Source organism: Myotis myotis, unplaced genomic scaffold (genome assembly GCF_014108235.1).
Source record: "Myotis myotis isolate mMyoMyo1 unplaced genomic scaffold, mMyoMyo1.p scaffold_m19_p_6, whole genome shotgun sequence".
Classification (NCBI taxonomy): Eukaryota; Metazoa; Chordata; class Mammalia; order Chiroptera; family Vespertilionidae; genus Myotis; species Myotis myotis.
Genome location: NW_023416368.1, coordinates 43319369 through 43343444, shown reverse-complemented (window position 1 = coordinate 43343444; position 24076 = coordinate 43319369). Strand labels below are relative to the sequence as shown.

At 36.9% G+C, this 24076-nt stretch overlaps 1 protein-coding gene across 4 annotated transcripts in view; it reads left to right on the top strand.

The window, feature by feature from the left end:
• SCLT1 (sodium channel and clathrin linker 1) overlaps positions 1–24076 on the top strand; it is a 99773-nt gene that overhangs the window by 40763 nt on the left and 34934 nt on the right. The window contains exons 10-15 of one of the 4 annotated variants that reach the window (XM_036313657.1): positions 7441–7531; positions 9078–9169; positions 12945–13122; positions 16109–16207; positions 18599–18670; positions 22836–22910. In XM_036313657.1, the coding sequence (XP_036169550.1) occupies positions 7441–7531; positions 9078–9169; positions 12945–13122; positions 16109–16207; positions 18599–18670; positions 22836–22910 (607 nt within the window). The remainder of the gene's footprint in view (positions 1–7440; positions 7532–9077; positions 9170–12944; positions 13123–16108; positions 16208–18598; positions 18671–22835; positions 22911–24076) is intronic. The other 3 variants (XM_036313659.1, XM_036313658.1, XM_036313660.1) reach the window with 3 other exon arrangements.

The following is a 24076-nucleotide window of genomic DNA, read 5'->3' as shown; positions in this document are numbered from 1 at the left end:
TGCCAGACAGTTCCTTATGTGCTGGCTGCTAGTCTTCTAAGACTAGCATGTTTTAAGAAATAGGGCTTTGCTGTCATTTTTCTGTCTGTTCACACTGTTTTAATTACAGTTACCCATTATTTAAATGTTTACTAGTATATTGTTCATGCTTAATCTTTAAGGGTCAGAAAGAGGAATATTAAACTTTATGTCCGGAACATATTGTTCAAGAGTAGGAACAGATCCGTAACTTCATTGTTTGGAAGTTTTGCCTCTAATAATTGATTACTGATTTATTTCAAAATATGTATTTTATTGATAATAATTTTATTTTGCAAATATTCACATTTGCACTCCTAACCGAAAAATGTGTTTCTGTGCAGTATGAAGTATAAATAGCGTAGGCTTTTAAATCAGATAGTTCTAGTTTTGTTTTCTTATTTTTTATTTTCTATTTTGTATTCTGGTTCTGGTTCATTGACTTGGCCAGGTTGCTTAACTGAATGAACTTCAGTTTCCTCATCTCTGGAATGGAAATATGATCTTCTTTGCAGTGTTGCAGTATTCAATGACTCTCATTGTCTTTGATCTCCTCCATTCTACTTTAGTATACAACCTTTCCAAGTAGATAGGCATGGAGAATGCTTACAAAGCAGATGCCAGTAGGTTTGAGAGTTGGTATTTCTGTCATAAATAGGCAGTAGATATTTCCCTTCCTAGCTCTGGAAAATCAGCCTTACCTACGTTGTTGCTGCTATAACTCCTAGGTCTAGATGAAGCCTTCCTTTCTTATTTTATCCTTTCTACTAAGCTCTATTCCCATTTCTTGCATACTGTACAACCCCAGATCTCTTCTTTTCCTTCTTATATCTTGTTCCTTCACTTATGTTCATTCATTTTAAAAATTTAGTCTCTCTTTTGTGGGGCTTTTCCAAGATTTCCCACCCCCTGATGATTCCTCATTTTACTATAGTTTATCCTTTCTAGTCTTTGAAATTGCTTGGGAGAAGAGTGAATTTGCTCTAGTCTTTCTGGAATTTCTTTCAATTTGGATTTAGTCCTGCCTCTCTAGTCTTCTTCTCCTCAAGATTACTGGTACCTTTTTGATTTAAAACAAAATCATCTATTTTCCTTGGTTGTCGTCTCACTCACTTATGGATAATAAAGACCATTATAAACTGATGAACAAAAATAGAGACAGAGGCAGAGCAGCATCGAACAGACTGTCAAACTACAGCAGGAAGGCTGGGGAGAATTGGGGGGAGGGGGGTAAGAGATCAACCAAAGGACTTGTATGCATGCATATAAGCATAACCAATGGACACAAGACACTGGGAGGTAGGGGAGACCCGGGGAAGGTGTGGGGCGGGGAGGAGACATATGTACCACTCTGTAATATTTTAAGCAATAAAACAAAATTAATAAATAAATAAATAAATTTAATTTTATTGCTTAAAGTATTACAAAGAGTGGTACATATGTCTCCTCTTTTTTTTTCTTGATTGAAGACTTTCTGCACTTACATGATCTAACCTCTGCCTTCCTCTCTGCCTTATCTTCTACCTTCCTATTAATGATACGTCCCAGCTAATTGCCATTTCTTAAAGTGCTTTTCTCAAACTCTGCATTTATTATTAATTTACTCTGCCTGTAACTCTTTCACCCTAAATTGTAAGTTGGCCTTATCGTGCTTTAGATCTTAATTCAAATATCCCTTCTTAGATGGGTTGTCCCTGAGGACCCAAGTCTCTCATTGTTTTATGTCATTTACTTCAGAGAATTATCACTTCTAAAATTACCTAATTTATTTGTTTACATATTATCTGAATCCTTTCACAGCAATGTAAACTTTATGAGAACAGGGACTTTGTCTCTCTTGTTTACCACTGAATTAACAGTGCTTTGTTAGTTTATGTAGGTGCTCCGTAAAGTAAATATAGCGCTCCTGAAATATAGTTAGAAAAACAAAGCAAGGCTTGACTTCGTGTGGTGGACACATGGTGCTATATACAGATTTTGAAACCTGTATGTTCATTTTGACCAATGTCACCCCAATAAAATTTAATAAAAATAAAAAACAAAGCAACTGAATGAGCCACCAGCACTTGAAGCGCAGTGCCTGGCATATTATGAGCATTCAACAAATATTTGTTCAAGGAATGATTGTATAGAATCTCTAAATTCTGTCTTTGTCACATCTATGCCATCTCTCCCAGTGGAACTGCTTATTCATTGTTGCCATCACTCTGGTTTAGCCTTTTGCTGCTTCTTGCTCTTTAATTATGATATATTGGTTAGACAGAGACAGAACCATCATTCTAGTCCATTGTTTTTCACAGATGTCAGGTTTAAATCCCTAAAGTGCAGCCCTGATCCCACTCTTCAAGTAGCTTCCTTTTACCTTTACATGAATACAGATTACTTGTCAATTTAAGGTCGACACTAATTTTCATCGCCTTTCTTGTCTGATTTCCTACCTTCCCTAAATAGGCCCTACAGCAGTGGTTCTCAACCTTAGCTGCACGTTAGAATCACGTGGGTTTCTTTTTAAAATCCTGATTTCTGGGCCTCATCCTCCGGAAATTCCGTTTCTTTGTTATGGGGTGGGGCCACAACATTAGTAACAGTAACAAAGGAACAATTTCCGGAGGATGAAGCCCAGAAATCAGGATTTTAAAAAGATTCCCAGGTGATTCTAACGTGCAGCCAAGGCTGAGAACAACTGCCCTACAAGTTCCTACCGTTATGCTTATTTTGCTCCTTCTTGAAGCTTTCTCTTTACCTCTGTTTATGAGACTTGCTAGTCCTCTGCCAATTTTCATTTTAAATATATCTCACTTAAGTATTCTTTGAACAAATGCAAATGTGCTACCTACTTTGAATCATAAAACTTTATTTTAAACTTTTGTGATGCTTAAAGTGTGCTTTGTGGCCCTCCTAAAGATTACTGTATCTCACCTATCTCTGTGTGTTTCGTGCAGCCTTCCAAAACACCTTGTGTGTCTCAAGCATCACAACTTGATAAACATTGTTGAGCATGTCCATTGCATAGCCTACTTAATAATAGAAAATGAATTAAAATGTTCTCCAGTTTGTCAGTGATACCCAAAGTTATATGACTCAAACTATATTTTTAATCATTGTTTGCAATCATTCTGTAAATATGAACATGTTGATTGTGTAGTTATTCTGTAAAATCTAAGACAACGGCTGTATATCAGAATCAGCTATTGAGATGCTGAAAAACACTGATGACCAGGGACCAGCCCCAGACCTTGTAAATGAATGAGACTGAGAGCCTGTGCATACAGAATTGGAGAAAGCTCATGTTCATGAACAGAAAGTATAGACAACTATAACTGGTATATTAGAAAATTATATTCTCACATGGAAATTAGAATTTGAACTACTTTATGTATAATTTTGAATTAAATTTTTAAAGACCTCAAGTGCCTCTGTTTTAAAGTTTTGACAGTTCAGTATGTGGATTATTAATACCTTTTGCTTTCAGAGTTTCTTGGTAGGCTTGTCTTTTGAATAGGTATAACCATTAGATAGCCACTAAAGATTGAAAGAAGAAAACAATTAAAATAAAAATTTTTCAGTTTTGCTGTTTTCCATCAGTTTTTTAAAGCAGAAATTATCTTAAAGTTTCAGAACTTTGTCTAAAATTAAGTTTGGGGGTTCCCAATACATTTAAACATAGCCTTGGCCGGTTTGGCTCAGTGGATAGAGCCTGGGCCTGTGGACTGAAGGGTCCCACGTTCAATGCCCGTCAAGGGCACAAGGCTTGCCCTAGTTGGTTTGGCTGAGTGGTAGAGCGTGGGCCTGCGGACTCAAGGGTCCTGGGTTCGATTCCGGTCAAGGGCATGTACCTTGGTTGCAGGCACATCCACAGTGGGGGGTGTGCAGGAGGCAGCTGATCGATGTTTCTCTCTCATCGATGTTTCTGACTCTCTATCCTTCTCCCTTCCGCTCTGTAAAAAAAATCAATAAAATATTTTTTAAAAAAAGGGCACAAGGCTTGATCCCCGGTCCCTTGGAGACAGCCAATCAATGTTTCTCTCCCCCTCCCTTCTACTCTCTTTAAAAATCAATAGAAAAAAATCATCTCCTCGGGTGAGGATTAACAAAAAATCAAAATTTTTTAAACATAAATAATTAGCTTTACTACAGTACTGTATAATTGTAGGAACACTTATTAAAGTACCAAGGGATGCGTTTCTCTTTTATTTTAAAGAGAAAAACCAGACTGTATATCAAATAAGTAAAATCTGTATCTTATTTTGCTCAGATTCTTATCATTTTTCATTGTATGAAAATTATTGTAAACATTTCTCGTATTTCCTTAATATGAGACTGCAAAAGAAACTAATAAAAATGTATAAAGTAGACTCTTTCTGTTTGATGTTAAATTTCAAAAGCATGTAATGATGTTCAAGCATTTTAATTTGTGTCCAAGTTAATGCTATAATTTAAAGTACTATATCCTGTCTTTTATGTTATACTTGCTTATACTTTGCATAACAGAGCAAAGCTTTGTTTTTTATAAGTAATAAAATATTTATAAAGATTAATATTAAATTAAAGATAAATCCCAGAAATTTCAAATTGTTTAACAAGGAAGCATGTGTGAAAATGAAATAATGTGCTTTTAAAAATATTCCTTTGGGGCAAAAATAAAATACGTGGGTAGTTGTGACATCAAGATTGTTTAGTTATTCTTGTTTATTTTTTATCAAATTTATTTTTCTAGAATGAAAATTATTTTTGACCTTGATATAATTTGTACACAAGCAGACATATGTATGTTTGCATGTTAAATATTATAAACATATAGTTAATGAAGTTCCCTCATAAAATAAAATTAGGATTATTTTTGTTGGTTCCTCTAAAGATTCAAAGTTTAAATATTTGAAGGGACTCCCCAGACTCCCCAGAGCTACTCACTTAAGGCTTTTACATAAAAGCAAAGGATATTGAGCAGCAAGAAAAAGAGCACAGGCAACCCTAGGGGGCCCAGTATAGGCAGGCATAGTGCCCCAGGGTCTTTATTCAGACAAAGACATGCTTTGTCTCCAGATTGAACTACCAGCATGTGTGCAATGAATTTTGGATTCAAGAAAGCTCAAGGCTGGGCCTTTTTTTTATCCTTCTAGTCACATAGCCCAACCTGGCTATCTAACCAACTATTCCAGGTGAAAACCATCAGTAAACAAATCCTGGCTGGGGGTTACCTGACAGGTTCAGACATTGAGCAGCACATCATAAATCCCACTTTTCATTTCTTGGCCAGGAATCAAGGGCAGACATCCATTCCCCAAGCTTTATCAATCCAACTGTACAGTAACTCTAGACCACCAGTTCCTAGCGATTAAAAAAAAGGGGGGGGAGGGGGGTGCAAGATTATGATGATAGCTTACATTTGTAAAAACTCCAATAAAGTATTTTAATATGAATTAACTTATTTAAACATTATGATAATTCTGTAAGCTATGCAGGAAAAAAAATGTTTTTATTTCTGTTTTATAGCTGAAATTCTGAGACTCAGAGAGGTTAAGTGATTGATCTAGTTCACATGACTATTATGTTGGTAGAGCCAGGTCTAGACAACAGACCTTATAGCTTTTATTCTAGAACTAGAGGCCTGGTGCACAAAAATTTGTGCACTTGGGGGGAGGGGGTCCCTCAGCCCGGCCTATGCCCTCTTGCAGTCTGGGACCCCTCGGAGGATGTCCACCTGCTGGCTTAGGCCTACTCCCTGGGGGATCAGGCCCAAGCTGGCAGTCAGACATCCCTCTGGCAGCCTGGCAGCCCTCGGGGGATGTCCACTTACCAGCAGGGAGCAGACTAAGCTGCAGTCGGACATCCTTAGTGCTGCTGAGGAGGCGGGAGAGGCTCCCGCCACCACCGCTGTGCTGGCAGCCATCAGCCTGGCTTGTGACTGAGCAGAGCTCCCTCTTGTGGAAGCTCACTGATCACCAGGGGACAGCTCCTGCATTGAGCATCTGCCCCCTGGTGGCCAGTGTGTGTCATAGTGACCAGTCATTCCCAGTCGTTCTGCTGTTAGGGTCAATTTGCATATTACCTTTTTATTATATAGGATAGTTTTCAGTATTTCATGGCAAAAGTAGATAGAAACAACTATTTACTTCTAACTATCTTCTGGAATAATATAGAAATAAATAAGTATATATGAGCAACTACATATTTTCCTCTTCAAAAAACAGGTTTTTTATATGTTTTAGAAGACATAATAATTTAAATACTTTAAGAGTTTTTTTTAATGACTTACAAAAACAGGTCTTAGGACCATTGTCTCAAATTTTTTTAAATTATGTGGGAGAGAGATTCTGTTTAAAATGAAAGATTCACAAAATTATTCTAGGATTTGCACACTAAATATCAAATTGGATAGGCATGATCTAAGTAAAATATCAAGCTATACCTGTGATTGTCTCCTTTCCTTTTGTGTTCTCTTTCGTTTATTATATATTTACTTCAACTATGTGCTAGATACTATAGTCTCTACTGAGGATTTAATAATTTAAAGAATGTTACCCTTTAATGATCTTAATTTCATTCTTTATGAACTTCAGATTCCATGAAGAGGTACCTGTTAGTAATGTACAAAGTATCATGTATTATGAGGACTGGGATTTTAGGGTCTTTTACCTAGGACAAGTTAGGGAATACTTGAAATGAGGCGACTTTTGAACAAAGTCTGAAAGATTGAAGAAGTTATCATAAAAAGATGGAGGAAGATAGTCTAATCAAACAGGTGAAAAAATAGGCAAGGATGTGTTTAGGAAACAGTGAGCTAGTAATCTGTTATACCGGGAACATAAATTACATGCGGGGAATTGGCAAGACATGAGACTCTTGAAGACCAGATGATGGCTAGTCTTGCATGCCATGCAGAGGAGTGTTGATTGTGTACCCAAAGAAGTGGAGAATTTAGAAATCATTATTAAACAATAATTTTTATCACTGGATAAAATTTTTGACAAGTAAGATGCATTATAGAGGATGAATTGAAGAGGAGACCACCAGTGAAGAGATGAATTTGTAATCTATTGGAATAGTCTTGGGAAGTAATAATGGGGCCAAAGTTTAGACAATGGAAGTGAAAATGGATTACACAATTTAGAGACTATTTAGAAGTAGAATCATTAGGCAAATTAGATAGAAACAAGGAAACCATCTACTACAGAGGTTTGGTTCACTTGACCACAAGAGCGTCTTAGCAATCTCATATCCAACAGCAGGGAGGCGGATTAGATGACCTGCCAAGATAGAAAGGAGGAAGCCGTCTGTTATACAGATTTGGTCTTAGCAGATTATCCTTCCTAAGCATGTATGTGCACAAAAGTCAGTACTCATTTTACCAAATTTACATTTTCTCATTTTTTACATTCTTTATGGTGTATGAAAACTGTACTAATTTACTTTCTGTTTTAGGCAAGCCAAGTTAGATATGAGAGTTGCAGTTGCAAAAGTGGAACAGTTAACTAAAGTGACTGAAGATTTTCAAGGAGAGATGCAGAAGAAGGTATTTTCTTATTTCTAAGACAACTGATTGATTGCCCATAGCTTAGTGTTTTCCATGTATTTTATTACTGTTCTTTTTGGTTTAGGGGTTAAACAGGACTGCTGGAAAAGGCATTAATCATTTTTTGCCCTCTAAATATAAAATTAGGCAGCTAAAATAAAATATTGGAAATAACTACCAAAACTTACTAGATAGGAAAGTGTAGTTGTTGGCAGTGAGGGCAGTCAGTGAAACTCACTCTCCGTGGACCCAGCTGTTGGATTTAGCAGGCAAAGGCAGAAGGAAGGGAGCAAAAAAGATGCTTAAAAAGATAATGCCTGAAAAATTCCAAACTTTGGTAGAAAATATTAACAGATCTAAGAATCTCAGTAACCCTAAGGATAAGCACAAAGAAAATCACTTTTAGATACATCCTGACAGCACTGACAGCCAGTTATAAAGAGAAGACATGAAAACTGCAACAGAAAAATGGCATAAACAGGAACGGTCATGAGTAATGGCTGACTTCCCATCAAGAAACTGTGGAAGCAGAAAACATTGGAATAATATATCTGAAGTGCTGAAGGCAAAAAAAAAAAATGCTCACTAAGAATTCTATGTGCAGTGCAACTGTACTTCAGAAATGCAGGCAAAATAAAGGCATTTTCAGATAAAAACAGAAGTTGTAACTAGCAGAACTGTACTTCAAAAATGCTGAAGAAAATTCTTTAGACTGAAAGGAAGTGACACCAGATGGCAACTTAGATATAGGAAGAAATCAAGAGCAACAGGAATTATAACTATGAAATAATATATCGACATATTTTTTCTTTTCTCTTATTAACACCTTAAAAGACTTGACTGCTTTAAAGCGGAACTTAGCACTGTATTTGATGGATTTGTGAAGTATGCAGATGTAAGATATGACAGGCAAGGCACTAAAAACTAGGATGGTATATGGCAATAAATACACTGCTGCAAGGTTTGACATTTTCTCTGAATTCATTAAATATTAACTCTAAGTAAATTGGGGTAAGTTAGAGATGCATATTATAATCTCTAGGGCAACCCTAAAAAAGTAATTCAAACAGATATAGCTAAAAGCCAATAGAAGAATTAAAATGGTATAAAAAATAACACACCAGAAGATAGGAAAAGATAGAAATTTTTTTAAAGGTTGTTCGAATAAAACCTAAATATATTTTAAAGCATCTCCATGTCAAAGAAGAACTATCCTATTATTATAAAGGATGCAGTATAACCTAGTTAACAGAGCTTGTGTGAAAGACAGACTGACTGCACTATAGAAATACTGTAGTAGAAATCTATATGCAATGACTATTTTGATTATTGATTATTTAATACAGGATTGATGGTATCTAATACAGGGAGGTTCTCTTCAACATTTTTAGTATACATATTTGTTCCTCAAGTGGTCCTGCTTCTAAACTTATAAATCAAATTCTAATGGTGTACTTTAGAGAGTGAACTATTGTCTTTGTGCTGTAGAATGATGAATTGAATTTTCACATGCTCAAAATAAGTTTCCAGTTTCTTTATTTTCTAGGAGGAGGATATGGTGTCTTCCCAAAGAAGAGAGGACGCATCAGATAGGCGTTTACAGCAGTTGCAATCTAGTATAAAACAATTAGAAACGAGGTAAATTGTTAAATACGTCTAGCTTTGCCTATACTTTTCAAAAGATATTCTACATTAGAGTATCAGCATGTATTTTATAAACAAAAAATCTGATATTTTGAACATTATTTACCTAAAAAATGTATTCAAAAGATTGGTATATTTTGAACATATATTCAAAGATCGTTTCCATCTTTACCTTTTCTCTACAGCAATCATAGTTAAGTTTAATCAATTCCAAAATCAAAAAGGTTCTTTTTATCCTGAAGCAGAGAAAAATAATAATGAAGTTGGGTAAAAATGTTATAAAAACCATTTCTTACTAAGCAGATACAAAAGAGAAAAAATACTTGAGAAATTATTATAGATGGTTTCCCTGGAGGTTTCCGAAGCAATACTTTTCAGTTATCTTTGAAGGTCTAGATACTTTTTATTTTTCATTTTTATTTAATTTTTGTGCTTTAATACTCACCCGAGGGTATTTTTCCACTGATTTTTAGAGAAAGTAGAAAAGAAGGCAGGAGAGAGAGACAGAAACATCATTGTGAAAGAAACACATCGATTGGTTGCCTCCCGAACGCATCCTGCCTGGGGCCAGGGATCCAACCCACAACCCAGGTACCTGTCCTTGACCGGAATCAAACCCGAGACCCTTTGGTGTGCAGGCCAGAGCTCTAACCACTGAGCAGCATCAGCCAGGGCTGGACTACTTCTATAGCTTTGTTTTTCATTGCTATCTTAGTGCAAACATTCACTCTAGAATCTTTTTTTTTTGTTTTGCTTATTTCCTCTTATTAGCTGTTCCCTTAAGAAACTTGAAAATTGTCATTTGTAATCTTTTAACAATATCGTGACTGCAGCCTACCTGTAAATTCACATTATGATTTTAAAAAATCTCTTGTATTTTTGTATAAGAGGAAACAGAGTTATTAGTGTCCTTGATATGTGTCTCCAGCATTGTTCAGCCAGTATGTTAAGGTGTGAATGTATCCAATTTAATGGAACTGCCAATTGAAAAGCTATATTTTTAATGGTCATCTTACATCCATAAAAATCAAAGACATTTTTGAGCTCAATAAATGCTTATTATTATAGTTATTAAAATTATTATTTATAATTAAAATGGTTTGTGATCTTTTCAAATGCCACAAGCATCTAAGAAGCAGAAGTCACTTCTTTCCATCTTCCAAAAAAAGGACTCTTTCCTCCTCCTGCTTTTTAGATGACCTGTGGAGCCTGCTCTGCTAAATAAGACAGGAGTTAAATGAGTAGCGTAGCTTTGACTCGCTCTTCATAAGCCCTGGTGAGTCCACCTGCTCTGCCTGCCTGGGGGCCATGGTGAAGGGAAGGGTGAAGGGATGGTAGGAGAGTGGCAGGTGTCCTGGGTCTCTGGGAGAGGCAGAGTGCTTCACCTGTTGCCACAGGTGCTTCAGCCAATTACGGCAGAATGAATAATGTCCTGCATAGAAATCATTACATTAAAGTATGAGAGGACCAAATTCCATTAAAAGGCAGAGACATGCAGATTTTGATTAAAAAGCAAGGCTCAGTAATATGTTATTTTAGAAAACACCTAAAACAGAGAATAAATGAACTAGAACAAAGATCTTAAGAGGGGAAAGCAGAGGATTTGTTTTAAACCTATATATCTATAAAAGCCGCCCTAGCCAGTTTGGCTCAGTGGATAGAATGTCGGCCTGCAGACACAAGGGTCCCAGGTTCTGTTCTGGTCCAGGGCACATGCCTGGGTTGTGGGCTCGATCCCCAGTGGGGGCACGTAAGGGAAGCAGCCGATCATTGATTCTCTCTCATCATTGATGTTTCTATTTCTCTCGCCCTCCCCCTTCCTCTCTGAAATCAATAAAAATATATTAAAAAAAGAAAAGCTTAAGTGACCATCTGACTGGTAGCTATGATGCACAATGACCACCAGGGGGCAGATGCTCCAACCGGTAGCTATGACATGAACTGACCACCAGGGGCAGACGCTCAATGCAGGAGCTTCTGAGCTGCAGTTCTCGGGTGACGCACCCAGAATCAGAGAGGAGGGAGCCCGATTCCAAGGTGTGTCACCCGAAAACCACCCTCTCACAATCCAGGACCCCTCAGGGGATGTCGGAGAGCTGGTTTCGGCCTGATCCCTGCAGGCCAGGCTGAGGGACCCCGCTGGTGCATGGATCTGTGCACCAGGCCTCTAGTTTAAAATAAAGGTTTTAGTATAAAATATTAGCAACTTATAAACAAAGAAAGCAGGAGTGATAATACTGCTATCACAAGGTAGGGTGTAAAGGGAAAAGCAATAAACAGATTAAAAGGGACCTTAAATAATAAAAATAGTACCCTTTTGAAAAAGATAACATTAATAAACCTAAATGCAGCAAATAATAGGACAGCTCAATATGTGATGCAAAAGCTAGGAAGTGCAAAGGTGATTTGATAAAAATACAGTTATGGTCATTATTTTTGGCCATCTACATCTCATCTCTGCCATGTTTGGGGAATTCCCTAGATTTATCTCCAAAAGGGAGACCAGCTAATTATGTGGGGGAAGTTCTGGGCATGTTCCTTGCTACAAAGCTTCATTCCTGGTTTTCCAGCTCTCCCAGTGAGTCTGTGAATTTACCCTAGTATCCTTTTAATAAACCCTCTTCCACTCAGGTTGGCTTTTGCTGCTGGCAGCTCAGAACCCTGACTAAGTGACGGACCTTAACTCCATTTAGGATTAAGCAGAGGTACTAAACAACAACAAAATGTTTAAAAGGAGAGGAATGAAATAAAAAGCAGGCTGACTTCTATCCACTGGAAGCGGGAGAGTCAGGGTGTGCTAGGGCGCTGGGAAGCTTCCTCCTGGTGCTGTGTATTTGGGGGTGAGGATGGGGATGGGGAGAGGACAGAGCGGGTTTCTCCTGCCACCACTTAGGGAAAAAATGCCTCAATATAAAGGGAAGGATGAAATGTGAGGGAAGAGTTGTCCTACCGGAACATGTTATTAAAGATTTAGGGGTTAAAAGATGAAAGACATAGCAATCTTTTGAGGAAATCTAGGAGCTTACATTCACAATCTATGGATAAGGGAGATCATCTTTATAAAAAATGAAATCCAAGAAGTTGGAAAAAATAGTCAAATTTAACTGTATTAAAGTGAAATTTTGTCTTGTAATAAAAATTCCCTATGTAGAGACAACAGGCAACAACAATAAAAATGTAGATGTGGGGAAAATATTTGTAGCATGTAGGACAGATTGAAAGTTAATATCTTAATATTCAAAGAGTTCTTATAAAGGAACAGGCAAAGTAAATAACCCATTAGAAAAAATGGGCAAAGGATATGAAGAAAAATTTAAAGGTGTCTGTAAATTTAAATGTGAATGTAGAGCATGGGAACCGGGAGCCAAGCAAAAAGGAAAGAAAAAAAAACATATAAATAGAAATAACCACTCATTATTTAAGAATTTGCTTTATAACATTATCATGTAACTACTCTATGTTATACCGTGATACTGTAGAAAATGTAACATAATTAGAGTCTGAATATCTAAGCATAGTATCAGCCCCACAGCTTGTTAGCTATACGGCCTTGATCAAATGTTTGACCTCTATTAAAATGGGTCTGTTTTTCTTTAAAGTGGCAATAACAAAATCTACGATGCAGAACTTTGTGTGAACCAAATGAGAAAGTTACACATGAAAGTAACTGGAATAATGCTTGTCCTGTAGCAGGTGCTCAGTAAATATGCTATCTCCTTCCTTCTCTTTAAAAATTTTTAACTTTTGCAATGTGACTATTAATATTTAGATTATGTGTGACTGTCCAAGAAGCCACCCAATTAAGAGCAGATAAAACACATTTGGAAAAACAGACCAGAGAGTTACAAGCAAAGTACAATGAATTAGAAAATGAGAGATATGAAGCTGTTGTAACTGCCAGAAATAGCATGCAACTCTTAGAAGAAGCTAACCTGCAAAAAAACCAGGTAAGAAAACTAGTTAACATGTTTATAAAAAAATAAAATATTGAATATTCCCCCATATGACAGAGTAGGGAATCTATAACTACAGAATAAACACGTGAAAATGACATTGCTATGCTCTCCTTTAATACGCATACTACATTATTGATGGTAAGACTTAATATCATAAAACATAATAAAGTGTCAGCCCTCTCCAAAAGCTTATGTATACATATCAGACTTTTCTTCTGTCTACAATCCTTGTGTAACTAATCTTCATCCCCTATAGTCTTATACTCTTTAAAAGACCTGTGATAGCCTGACCAGTGTGGCTCAGTGGCTGATCATTGACCTGTTAACCAGGAAGTCACAGTTCAATTCCTGGTCAGGGCACATGCCTGGGTGTAGGCTCGATCCCCGCTGTGGGGCCTGCAGGAGGCAGCTAATCGATGATTCTCTCTCATCACTGATATATCTATCTCTCTCGTCCTCTCCCTTCCACTCTGAAATCAATAAAAATATTTTTTAAAAGACCTATTACTGCACTTTATTGCAGTATACCCTGTATTTTATTCAGTTGAATTAGATGAATCTTACCTTTATTTCCCCTTTATCACCTACACAATAACTTTAATAGAGCAGAAGCTTAATTGACAGGAATTAAATTTATCTGCAGAGATTTATTAACTGGAGCCTTTATTTCACTTTTTTTGAACCTTCTAACAATTGACTCTGATGTTATCACATATCATGTTTTTTCTTTTACCACTTCCATATGAATGGTATATAGTTTATAGAAATCATAAAGCATGCATATTTGTTTTTTAATGTTGCTGCCTTCCTTATGTAGAGATCATTAATTTGCTTAACCAGCATTAATTGAATGCCTAGTATATGTGTAATAATGCTGGGAAATACAATGAAAATGCTTTGCTTTAAGTTTCCTTTCTTATAGAGTGTTTTCCAAGAGTGCTATTAAAAACAAAGCAAGCTATAAGTTGTATATTAAGAAGCTAATAAGAAATAAAAAATAAATAATTATCCAAATTTAAACTGTGGGAATGCTAATCTTCCCATCTGAATGCTGTCTGCTAGAATGGTTGAAATGCGCAAAATAGACATAAAAATGCTTAGGAATTTCTCTTAACACCTAAATTAATTTAAAAAAATTAAGAACAGTTCTCTTAATTTCTTCTTTGATAATTACTCCAAATTGACTCCTAAGTGGTCAGTTTGGAGATCGTGGTGTTGAAAGCCTGATTGGCATGGGTTGAAGGGGAAATTTCTTCTTAGTTCTTCTTTGCCCTCTGAATCCTAGTTATATGAGCATTCTTGACATCAGGTTGTGAAAGATGAACATTTTGTGTAGAGCAGATGGACAGAAGGTGGTGACACTCATTGCCTAACCCCGTGGTTGGCAAACTGCGCTCGCAAGCCACATGCGGCTCTTTGGCCCCTTGAGTGTGGCTCTTCCACAAAATACCACGTACACCTGGATGTACAGTACGATTGAAACTTCGTGGTCCATGCGCAGAAGTCGGTTTTCGGCCTGGGCGAGTCTATTTTGAAGAAGTACTGTTGATATTTAGCTCTGTTGACTAATGAGTTTGCTGACCACTGGTCTAACCCTCATCCAAGCCCTAAGTTAGCAGACCCTTATAGAGACTGTCTATGGCTACAATATGAAGCTGCCTTTTGACTCATTACTAAAGGGTTCTCTCCTTCAGTTGCTTGTCCCAAGAAGTCAAGGGTTCTTTAAACTGGTCACACAAACAGACATGAAGCACGGCCCAGCATAGTTCTCTTTCGATGATTCCCCCATCCTCAGTGTTTCCTTCTCCCCAACCAGGTTGTCACAGCCAAACAGCTGTTACTCTTACTAGCTTACCTATTTAAGCAGGAGGAAGTTATTGAACGATTTTTTAAAAAAGAGATGGGAATGTGTGTGGTACCTTTGAAAGATAGTAGGATCTGAACACAGGGCTGCTTATTATGGGATGATGAGAGAGAGAAAGAGAGTAATTGAGATTGATTGATTGATTGATTGATTCGGGGCTCAGAAAGATATTTGGGCTGGAGAGGTAAATTTGGGAATTGTTAGCATCTAAGTGATATTTAAAATAATGATATTGGATTAGACCACCAAGGATGGACATAGGTGGACAAAGGACCAAGGCCTGAGTCTAATATCAAAGTTGAGAAGAGGAAAAAGCAATAACACAGACTGAAAAGGAATGGTGAGTTAGGAAAACCAAATTGGATGCACAAAAAGCCAGATAAGAAAGTAAAACAAGGGGGAAAGTAATCCATTATCTCAAGTGTTGCTGACAGATTAAATAAGATAATTACTCCACGTTGACTCCTGAGTGGGCAGTATGGAGATTGTGGTGGTGAAAGCCTGATTGGCGTGGGTTGAAGGAGAAAGTGTTGGAGGCCAGGAGTTTCCTTCATAGGGAGGCAGAGAGATGAGTGTGACTGACAACAGAACTGGGAGTATAAGCCTATTTTTTAGGTGGGAGATGAAAATGATGTGAGGGATAGAAACACATCAAGAAGACAGAGCAGGTGGCATTTACAGTGATTGAGGTGTGAGATGACAAGGGACTAAATGGGAATAATACCAAATAATGAATAGAAAGGGAAATCCAAGAGATTTTCCAAGAATGAAACACTTGGACTTGAGGACTTATTTTGTAAAGGGACTGAGGGAGAAGAAAAATTCAGAAATGTTTCTAAGACCTCCAGCTGTAAAGATTAGAGAGTGATGGCACTGGCTGAAATAAATACCAAAGGAAAATGATAAACTTTAGTTAGGACAAGGTCAGGAGAGGAGGCTAGAGAAAATAAATACCACTCATAACTGAGGTAAGAACTCCAAGTAGAGATGTCTCAGAAGTTTAAAATAAGATGTTTGCTTTCAAGAAGGGTGTAGGTAGATAAGTTTGTACCCATTTATTATGTTATCTTTATTAATTATGTGACCTGTAATAGCATCAATTATATTCTGCAGGCTCTGCTTGAGGGGAAGCAAAAAGAAGAAGATATAGAGAAAATAAAAAAATCATTTTCTCAGTTAATGCAAGAGGCTGCCACAAGAGCCAAGAAGGAAGTAAGGGGCTTTTAACTATATTTAAAATTCAAAATTTTACAGCTTAAGACTCAATTCTACCTAAGTTTTGCCTGATGGACCTAGTTACTTCAATATCAGCTAATTGTATCAATGTACCAAATTTCAAATAAAAACCATCTCAGGATAGTAGCACCTACAATTTGAGGTGGAGTGGGACAGCAGTGGAGGGGAAATGGCAGAGTGATAATTATACACACCTCCCACCTCCCATCCCGACATATCAGGAAGCTGTAATGTTAGGGTATGCATTGGTGATGCTAAGCTTGACCACGTGGTTAAGTTAGTAAGATCAAATTTCTCCATTGTTACTTAATAAATAATTGGGGGAGATTCTTGAAAACCATGCAGGTATCCTTTTTCACCAAAATCTTTCATCCAGTGGTCTTGTCATTCATTGATAGTTCTTGCCAGAAATAAATATTATATGGAGTGATTAAAATGATAATATTCTATTCTTTCTATACATTTATAAGCTGTCATTTTTTCACTAAAGAAGAAGTGCCCTGCCCCTCTTTTTAATATCTGTGAATTTATTTTATATTACCATCAGTCTTTTTATTCTCAAACTAGAGGCCCAGTGCACGAGATTCATGCACTGGGGTGGGGGGGTGGCGGTCTCTCAGCCTGGCCTGTACCCTCTTGCAGTCTGGGACCCCTCGAGGGATGTCTGACTGCCGGCTTAGGCCCAATCAGGGATTGGGCCTAAGCCGGCAGTCAGACATCCCTCTTGCATTCTGGGGCTCTCGCAGTCTGCAACCCCTTGCTCCTTACCGCCCGCCTGCAGCAGAGGCAGGAGAGGCTCCCGCCACCGCTTCTGGGCTTGCCAGCCAAACCCAGCTTCTGGCTGAGCGGCTCTCCCCTTGTGGGAGTGCACTGACCACCAGGGGGAAGTTCCTGCATTGAGCGTCTGCCCCCTGGTAGTCAGTACGTGTCATTGCAACCGGTCATTTGCCATTTGGTCGATTTGCATATTATGCTTTTATTATATAGGATTGTCTCTCTAGCTTTCTTGCATAAGTGATATTCCTCTCTCATCCTGTGCTTTCCCTGTCTCAGACCTGGAATCAGCCAATTTTTCAAGAAGCCTTGGTTGTAATTTTTAAGTTGACACTTTTATCAGAGAGACAAGGTTTAGAAAAAGCAGAAATTTATAGTTTAATTTTTACTATAATATTTACATTAAAATCCTTGCCTACATATTTATAAAGACTTATCAATGAAATGATTAATGTAAATTATTGTAAAATAATACCTTTTACCTTAATGAGCTCCCATACACCTCCAGCTAATATAATATTGTATGCCAACTATATTTAATAAAAAATAAATTTGCCCAGCCAGTTTGTTCAGTGGTTGAGCATTGACCTATGAACCAGGAGGTCACAGTTTGATTCCCAGTCAAGGCACATCCCTGGGTTGAAGGCTTGATCCCCAGTGGAGGGTGTGCAGGAGGTAGCCGATCAATGATTCTCTTATCTCTGTTTCTCCCTCCCTCTCTAAAATCAATAAAAATATATTTTAAAAATAAATAAATTTAATAAATAAGAAAGTTAGCTCCTATAGAAAATAATTAGATACACTGTGTATTCCTTCACTGAGTGTTAACTATCATCATATATATGTGGTGAAACTGTTTTTATCAAAGTGCTCATGATATGAGACATCCTCTAATTGATTTCTAATTCTAAAATAAATTCACATTAGTTTTATGGTCAATGGAAGGTTGTCTTTTGCATGAATCCTTTAATAATCTCTGAATTTTTTTCAAAAGTGTTGTGATCTCTATATTCAGTCCAAACCTTTCTGCAAACATGAGTATTCAGCTGCCTCCTAAAAATCTAGGTTCTCCCTATCTAAAGATCTTCCAGGCCTCTGTTCAACCTGTTAGGTCTTTTGAGGCAGACATTATGGAAATTTGCAAAAAATGTAAAATAATCCCACTCTTCTCAAAATATTTTAGAAATTAATTACTTTTTAGAAAATATATTATTTGTACTAACCTGTAAAAACCTTAGTTATTGTTAGTTATGTAGGAATTAATAAGTAAATATTTTGAAATTTTCTGTTTTAACCTTTAATATGGTACATTTCAATAGAAAAAAACACACATCATAAGCAAAAGATCTCTGTTTTCATTGTGTAAAAGGATCCTGGACCAAAATGCTTCATAACCACTGTCCTTTATCTTAGTCTCTTTCCTCCCACTCCATGATAAATTCTTGATTCTTTAATATATCATGTGCTTACTTCTTTTATGCCCTAAAAGTTACAACTTTATTTTTTATCAAAATTATTATTCTAAATGTTTATATTAGATATTATTAATTTTTATTTTAGACCTGAATAGTTCATAAATATCTTAATTTACAGATTTTCAATACAAGAAAACAATATCATGTACAGATTTCTCAACTAACAGAAGAACTGTCAGTCCTTCAGATGGTATGTTAAAAGCCTGTATTGATATTTTCTTCTGAAATTGCTTACTTTAAAGGGCAAGAGACATAGTATTGGACCTAGTTCATTCAAAAGGTGCTTATTAAGACAAGATCTATGCTAGATGCTAGGGACAGAGAGGAAATCAAGATGAACATGTTATCTGAAGTCTTGGAACTTACAATCTAGCAGGAAAGATGGATGGCATTTATCACATCTACTGTGATTACCTGTCTTTGACAAAGAATGCACCTGGCACGAGTGAAGCAGCCAGCCAGCTACAACTGCTACCACATGCTGGGTTCACATGGGAGACCAGGGAGAACGAAAAGGTATATATGAGAGTGAGAGGAAGCTAGACAAGCTTCCCAAAGGAAGGAGTACTGAAGGATGAGTAGGCAAAGAGGGGTGAGGAAAAGAGTTCCTGTGTGGCTAGAGGTGGATTAAATAAATAAATTTAACTTGAAGATAGATGAAATGTAATTTAACAATCTTGCTTACAGGGAAATAAAGGTATAAGAATTTCTGAGTTGGGAGGATATCTGATTGGTATTTAACCACCCCAGAGAGAAGGATCACATCTTCTCCACCTTATGCAAACTCGAGTGTTCATAATGGGAACTTAGTCATTGTGCATAGGTCCTGAGACCAATAGTACAACAGTGTTACTTTTTGTCTGTTTAGTGTCATTTGTTTTAAGGATAAGAAACATTAGGTAAAATTAATGGGATGCAGTGTGGCAAATTAGTCATGTCTAATTCTTTGGGGGTTTTTTTGTGTGTGTTTTTTCTTCTTCTATCACCCTGCTATTTTGCTTATTCTCTTACATGGAGTGATTTAGCTATCAAAGGGTTAACGGCTTTGAGGAAGAAGGACCTGCCTTAGTCCAGGATTATTTAATGGATTGTAAACTCAGGAAGGACAAGAACTTTTGTCCTTATATTTTCCCAAAAGAACATGTACTAGATAAGACCTGCAGGGATTTTAAAAATAACTGTTAGCTGTGTAATAACCAGAGCTCTGTCAACTCACTTTAGAGTAAAAAAATTATAATTTCAGGTTATTTTCATACATGTTTCTTGGGCTTTACAGTGAAACAATTCTAATTCATAGGTAAGTGGCTTTTACTAAAAATATTAAATGTTATTTGATATCATGTTGATTCCATTAGGAAAACTGTACTGACTAATTGAAAGTGTTTACTGTTGCCTATGAGTGTTTCTGTTACTATGAGTTTCTGTTTGTTTGTTTATTTTTTGCTTTCAGTTTTATATCTTACATATGAGTGAAATCATATGGTTTCTAACTTTTCCTGTCTGAATAATTTCACTAGCATGATATTCTCAAGGTCCATCCATGTTGTTGCAAATGGCAGTATTTCATCTTTTCTTCTGGCTGAGTAGTAGTATTCCATTGTATATCTCACCCCAATAAATGTAATAAAAAGAAAGAAAAAGAGAAAAGTGTTTAAATTAAGCATTTATATTTTCTCAGGAAACTCAGGCTACAGATTAGGAAAAAATATTTGCAAAAGACATATCTGATAAAAGTCTCATCCAGAATATACAAAGAGCTCTTAAAATTCAACAATAAGAAAACAAATAATTCGACTGAAAAATGGACCAAAGACCTTAATAGACACCTCACTGAAAAAGATCAACAGATATAAAGTAAGCTTATGAGAAGTTGCTCCATATCATATGCCACCAGGAAAATGCAAACTAAAACAACAATGTGATACCACTCATTACACCAAGTAGGTGCCAGATACACGTATTGGAATGGCCAAAATCCAGAACACCAACACTGGCAAAGATGTGGAGCAACAGGAACCTTCATTCATTGCTGGTGGGAATGAAAAGTGGAACAGCCACTTTTGAAGGCAGTTTGGTGGTTTCTTACAAAACTGAAGATACCCCTACACATGATCCAACAATTTCACTCCTCTTTATGTACCCAAACAAGTTGAAAACATGTCCACACAAAAACCTGCACATGACTATTTATAGAAACTTTTTTCATAATTTCCAAAACTTGGAAACACTAAGACATCATTTACTATGTGAATGGATAAATGATGGTATGTCTAGACAATGGAATATTATTTAACACTAAAAGGAAATGAGCTATCAAGCCATAGAAAGACATGGAGGAAACTTATATGCATTCTAGAGGCCCAGTGCACGAAATTCGTGTATGGGTAGGGTCCCTAGTTGCTGCTGACTGCCGGCCGGGGCCTCCCTTCCCCCCGCTGCCTGCCACTGCCGCCAGCCGGGGCCTCCCTTCGCACCCACCTTGGCCTGGCACTGTCCACTCACCTGCTCCACCATCCCACCATGGTCCTGTTCTCATCAGGGCCCTTTAGGGCCAGCAGCGCCTCCGCTGCCACCCACTGCCAGCACCATGTCGCCAACGGCCACCATGTTCTGCACTGCCCCCTGGTGGTCAGCACACGTCTAACTTCCAGTTGGCCAAACTCACGCCCATAGGGACAATTTGCATATTAGCCTTTTATTATATAGGATTACTGAGTGAAAGAACCTCAACTGAAAAGGCTGCATACATCCTATATAATTCCAACTATATGACATTCTGGAGGTGAAATTATGGAGACAGTAAAAAGATCAGTGGTTATCAGAGATTGAGGAGAGAAAAATAAATAGGTGTAGGCATAGCATAGAGAATTTTTAGGACAGTAAAACTACTCTGGCCCTAGCCGGTTTTGCTCAGTAGTTAGAGCATCGGCCCACATACTGAAGGCTAGCCGGCTCGATTCTGGTCAAGGGCATGTACCTCAGTTGCAGGCTCAAACCCTGGCCCCAGTCTGGGCACTTGCGGGAGTCAACCAATTGATGTGTCTCTCACATTGATGTTTCTCTCTGTCTCTACCCCTCCCTTCCACTCTCTCTAAAAATCAGTAGAAAAAATAACCCCTGGTGAGGATTAACAACAACAACATAAACTAACTACTATGTATGGTGCTATAATGGTGGATACATGTCATTATAAATGTACCCAAACCCATAGCATGTACAACACTAAAAGCTTATTCTTGTATAACCTGCGGACTTTGGATGATAATGTATCAGTGCAGATTCATCATTTTAACAAATGTACCACTACAGTGTGAGATGTTGATGATGGGGAGGTTATGCATGTATGGGGGGCAGGAATTCTAATGGAAATCTCTGTAACTTCTACTCAATTTTGCTGTGAATCTAAAATGTCTCTAAAAAATAGTGTCTTTAAAAAAATCACATAGGATGAATTATGAACATAGGAGAAATCCCAAGTTTCACACCATAAAACTATCTTTTTCATAGATTAGCAACTCACTATATGAATATATATGGAACATTAAAGTTTTATTTCTGATACACTTAGTCTATCTTAATAAAATATGATTAATGTAGATTACTCATCTGATTTGTAGCATAGGGTTAAAGGTCTTATTATAATCAGAGTTAATTAATTATGGGTCACAATTTAGAGGTTCATTTAAAAATTTTTAAATATATTGATAAAAGTGATGATGAAGTTATAAAGATAATTGAACATTAGCAGTGTACTGTCAGCAAAGCAGGATCATCCAAAGCGTAATTTATAATTAGTAGAAAATAACCATACCCATTCTCAAAAATAAGGAAAAAGATAAAAATAAATAAATGTAAAGAACTAGTCATTATGATGATTGTTTTTAGTTTTGGTTTTCCTTACATTGGCTGTTAATAAGTTCTGCAAAAAAATTTTTTTTACTTTTAGAATTTATATACCTGTGCTTCTAGTCCACAGGTATCCTCAGGGTGCTGTGCCTTTGCCTAGTCTTGTATTTTCTTTTAAAATATGATAAGAATTTATGAAAAGAAAAACTAAAACATGAGAAATGGGTCTCATTTATTTTTCTCCTTGCTGTCCCTCAACTTCTGTCACCTACCTGGTATATTTACTTAGAACTTGGCATTCTGTATTGGGGTGATTTCTGAAATCCTGGGTAGGTAGCTCTTTGAAGATTGAGTTTGTTAGTTTGTTTTTGTTTTAATCAGTGGCCCTGCTGTACTGATAAGGTGAATTTGGCATTCTGTTATGAACAAATCATTTTCTCCATGTTTTCCCATTTTTCTTAAGGATTTACAAATACTATAGTTATTTACAATATGACTTGAATTTATAGGAGTGTGCCGAAAAACAAGGTCAAATTGAACGAGTCATTAAGGAGAAAAAAACAGTGGAAGAAGAACTAGAAAAGGTAAAAAGAAAAAGAAAATAATAACTGCCTAAAACCCAACTGCAAATATTCAACATTATTGTCTGCTTCCATTACGCTATCTACTAGCAACCCCTATATTATAAGTATTCCTCTGGTGAGTGTTTTTCTTTTGGCTTGGAATACTTAAAAGTATAAATAGTTATATTTATGAAATAGTTATATTCCTTGCTCAAACCTCATCCCAATGGTAAATTTTATTTTGTCTTCTCATTTTAAATTTTATGCCAACTTGAAAATTATAACGTTGTGATTTTTACCTTTAAAAATACTTATTTTTATTTCATAGTTAAGAAAAACACCCCAATGATATGTGAGAAAAAAATATTGTAAGGAGTCTATAGTTAACATTTTTTCTTACTTAGATAACTTTCTTTTTTTAGCAGTAAGTATCCCACTCTCTTCAAGAGCCTTGGGGGAAGGGGGATACATTTGACTCAGCACATGCTTACCCAGTGTTTAAAAATATAGTAAGTAATAGAGTCAAAGTTTGATTTTCTTCAAAGAGCTATATAGCATAAAAAGCATGTGATATATTTGCATCACTAACATAAAGAAATCATAACAACATAGGATCATAAAAGAGTAATTTAAAAAGCAAAATATCTTTTTAATCCCTTATCTGGGGGAAAAAGCACACATGTTATGTTCATGGTCACCAGTCTCCTTCATGGTTGATACCTTCTCAGTTTTCATCATATATGTACGATTTAAATTGTGATCAGGACTTGGGGTGAATTTTTAATGTCACAAAGCATAGGTTAAGGAATAGGCTGTATTGGAGAAACGTAAAACTTACAAGGCTAAAGGCAACAGGTTCTCCCACTGTCCACAGACAAGTGTGCTAAAGTCCCCTGCTACACTGCAGTATGAATCTGCATTTTGGTAGCAGGACATTGTGCTGATATTCTATCTTTTTTATAAAGCAGGAGCAACAAAGCATCTTGTCAGTGGGAGAAGACATGGGTTACCTGTCCAGGCAGTCTGGATTTGAAGGGTGGCTGTGTAGGATTTGTCTGAAAATGTGAGCTGCCTAGACCTTGCCGTTCTTGGGGTGTTATAGCCTCTACTAGAGGCCCGGTGCACAAAATTTGTGCATGGGTAGGGTCCCTCCCTAGGCCTGGCCGGCATTCAGGGCCAATCTGTGG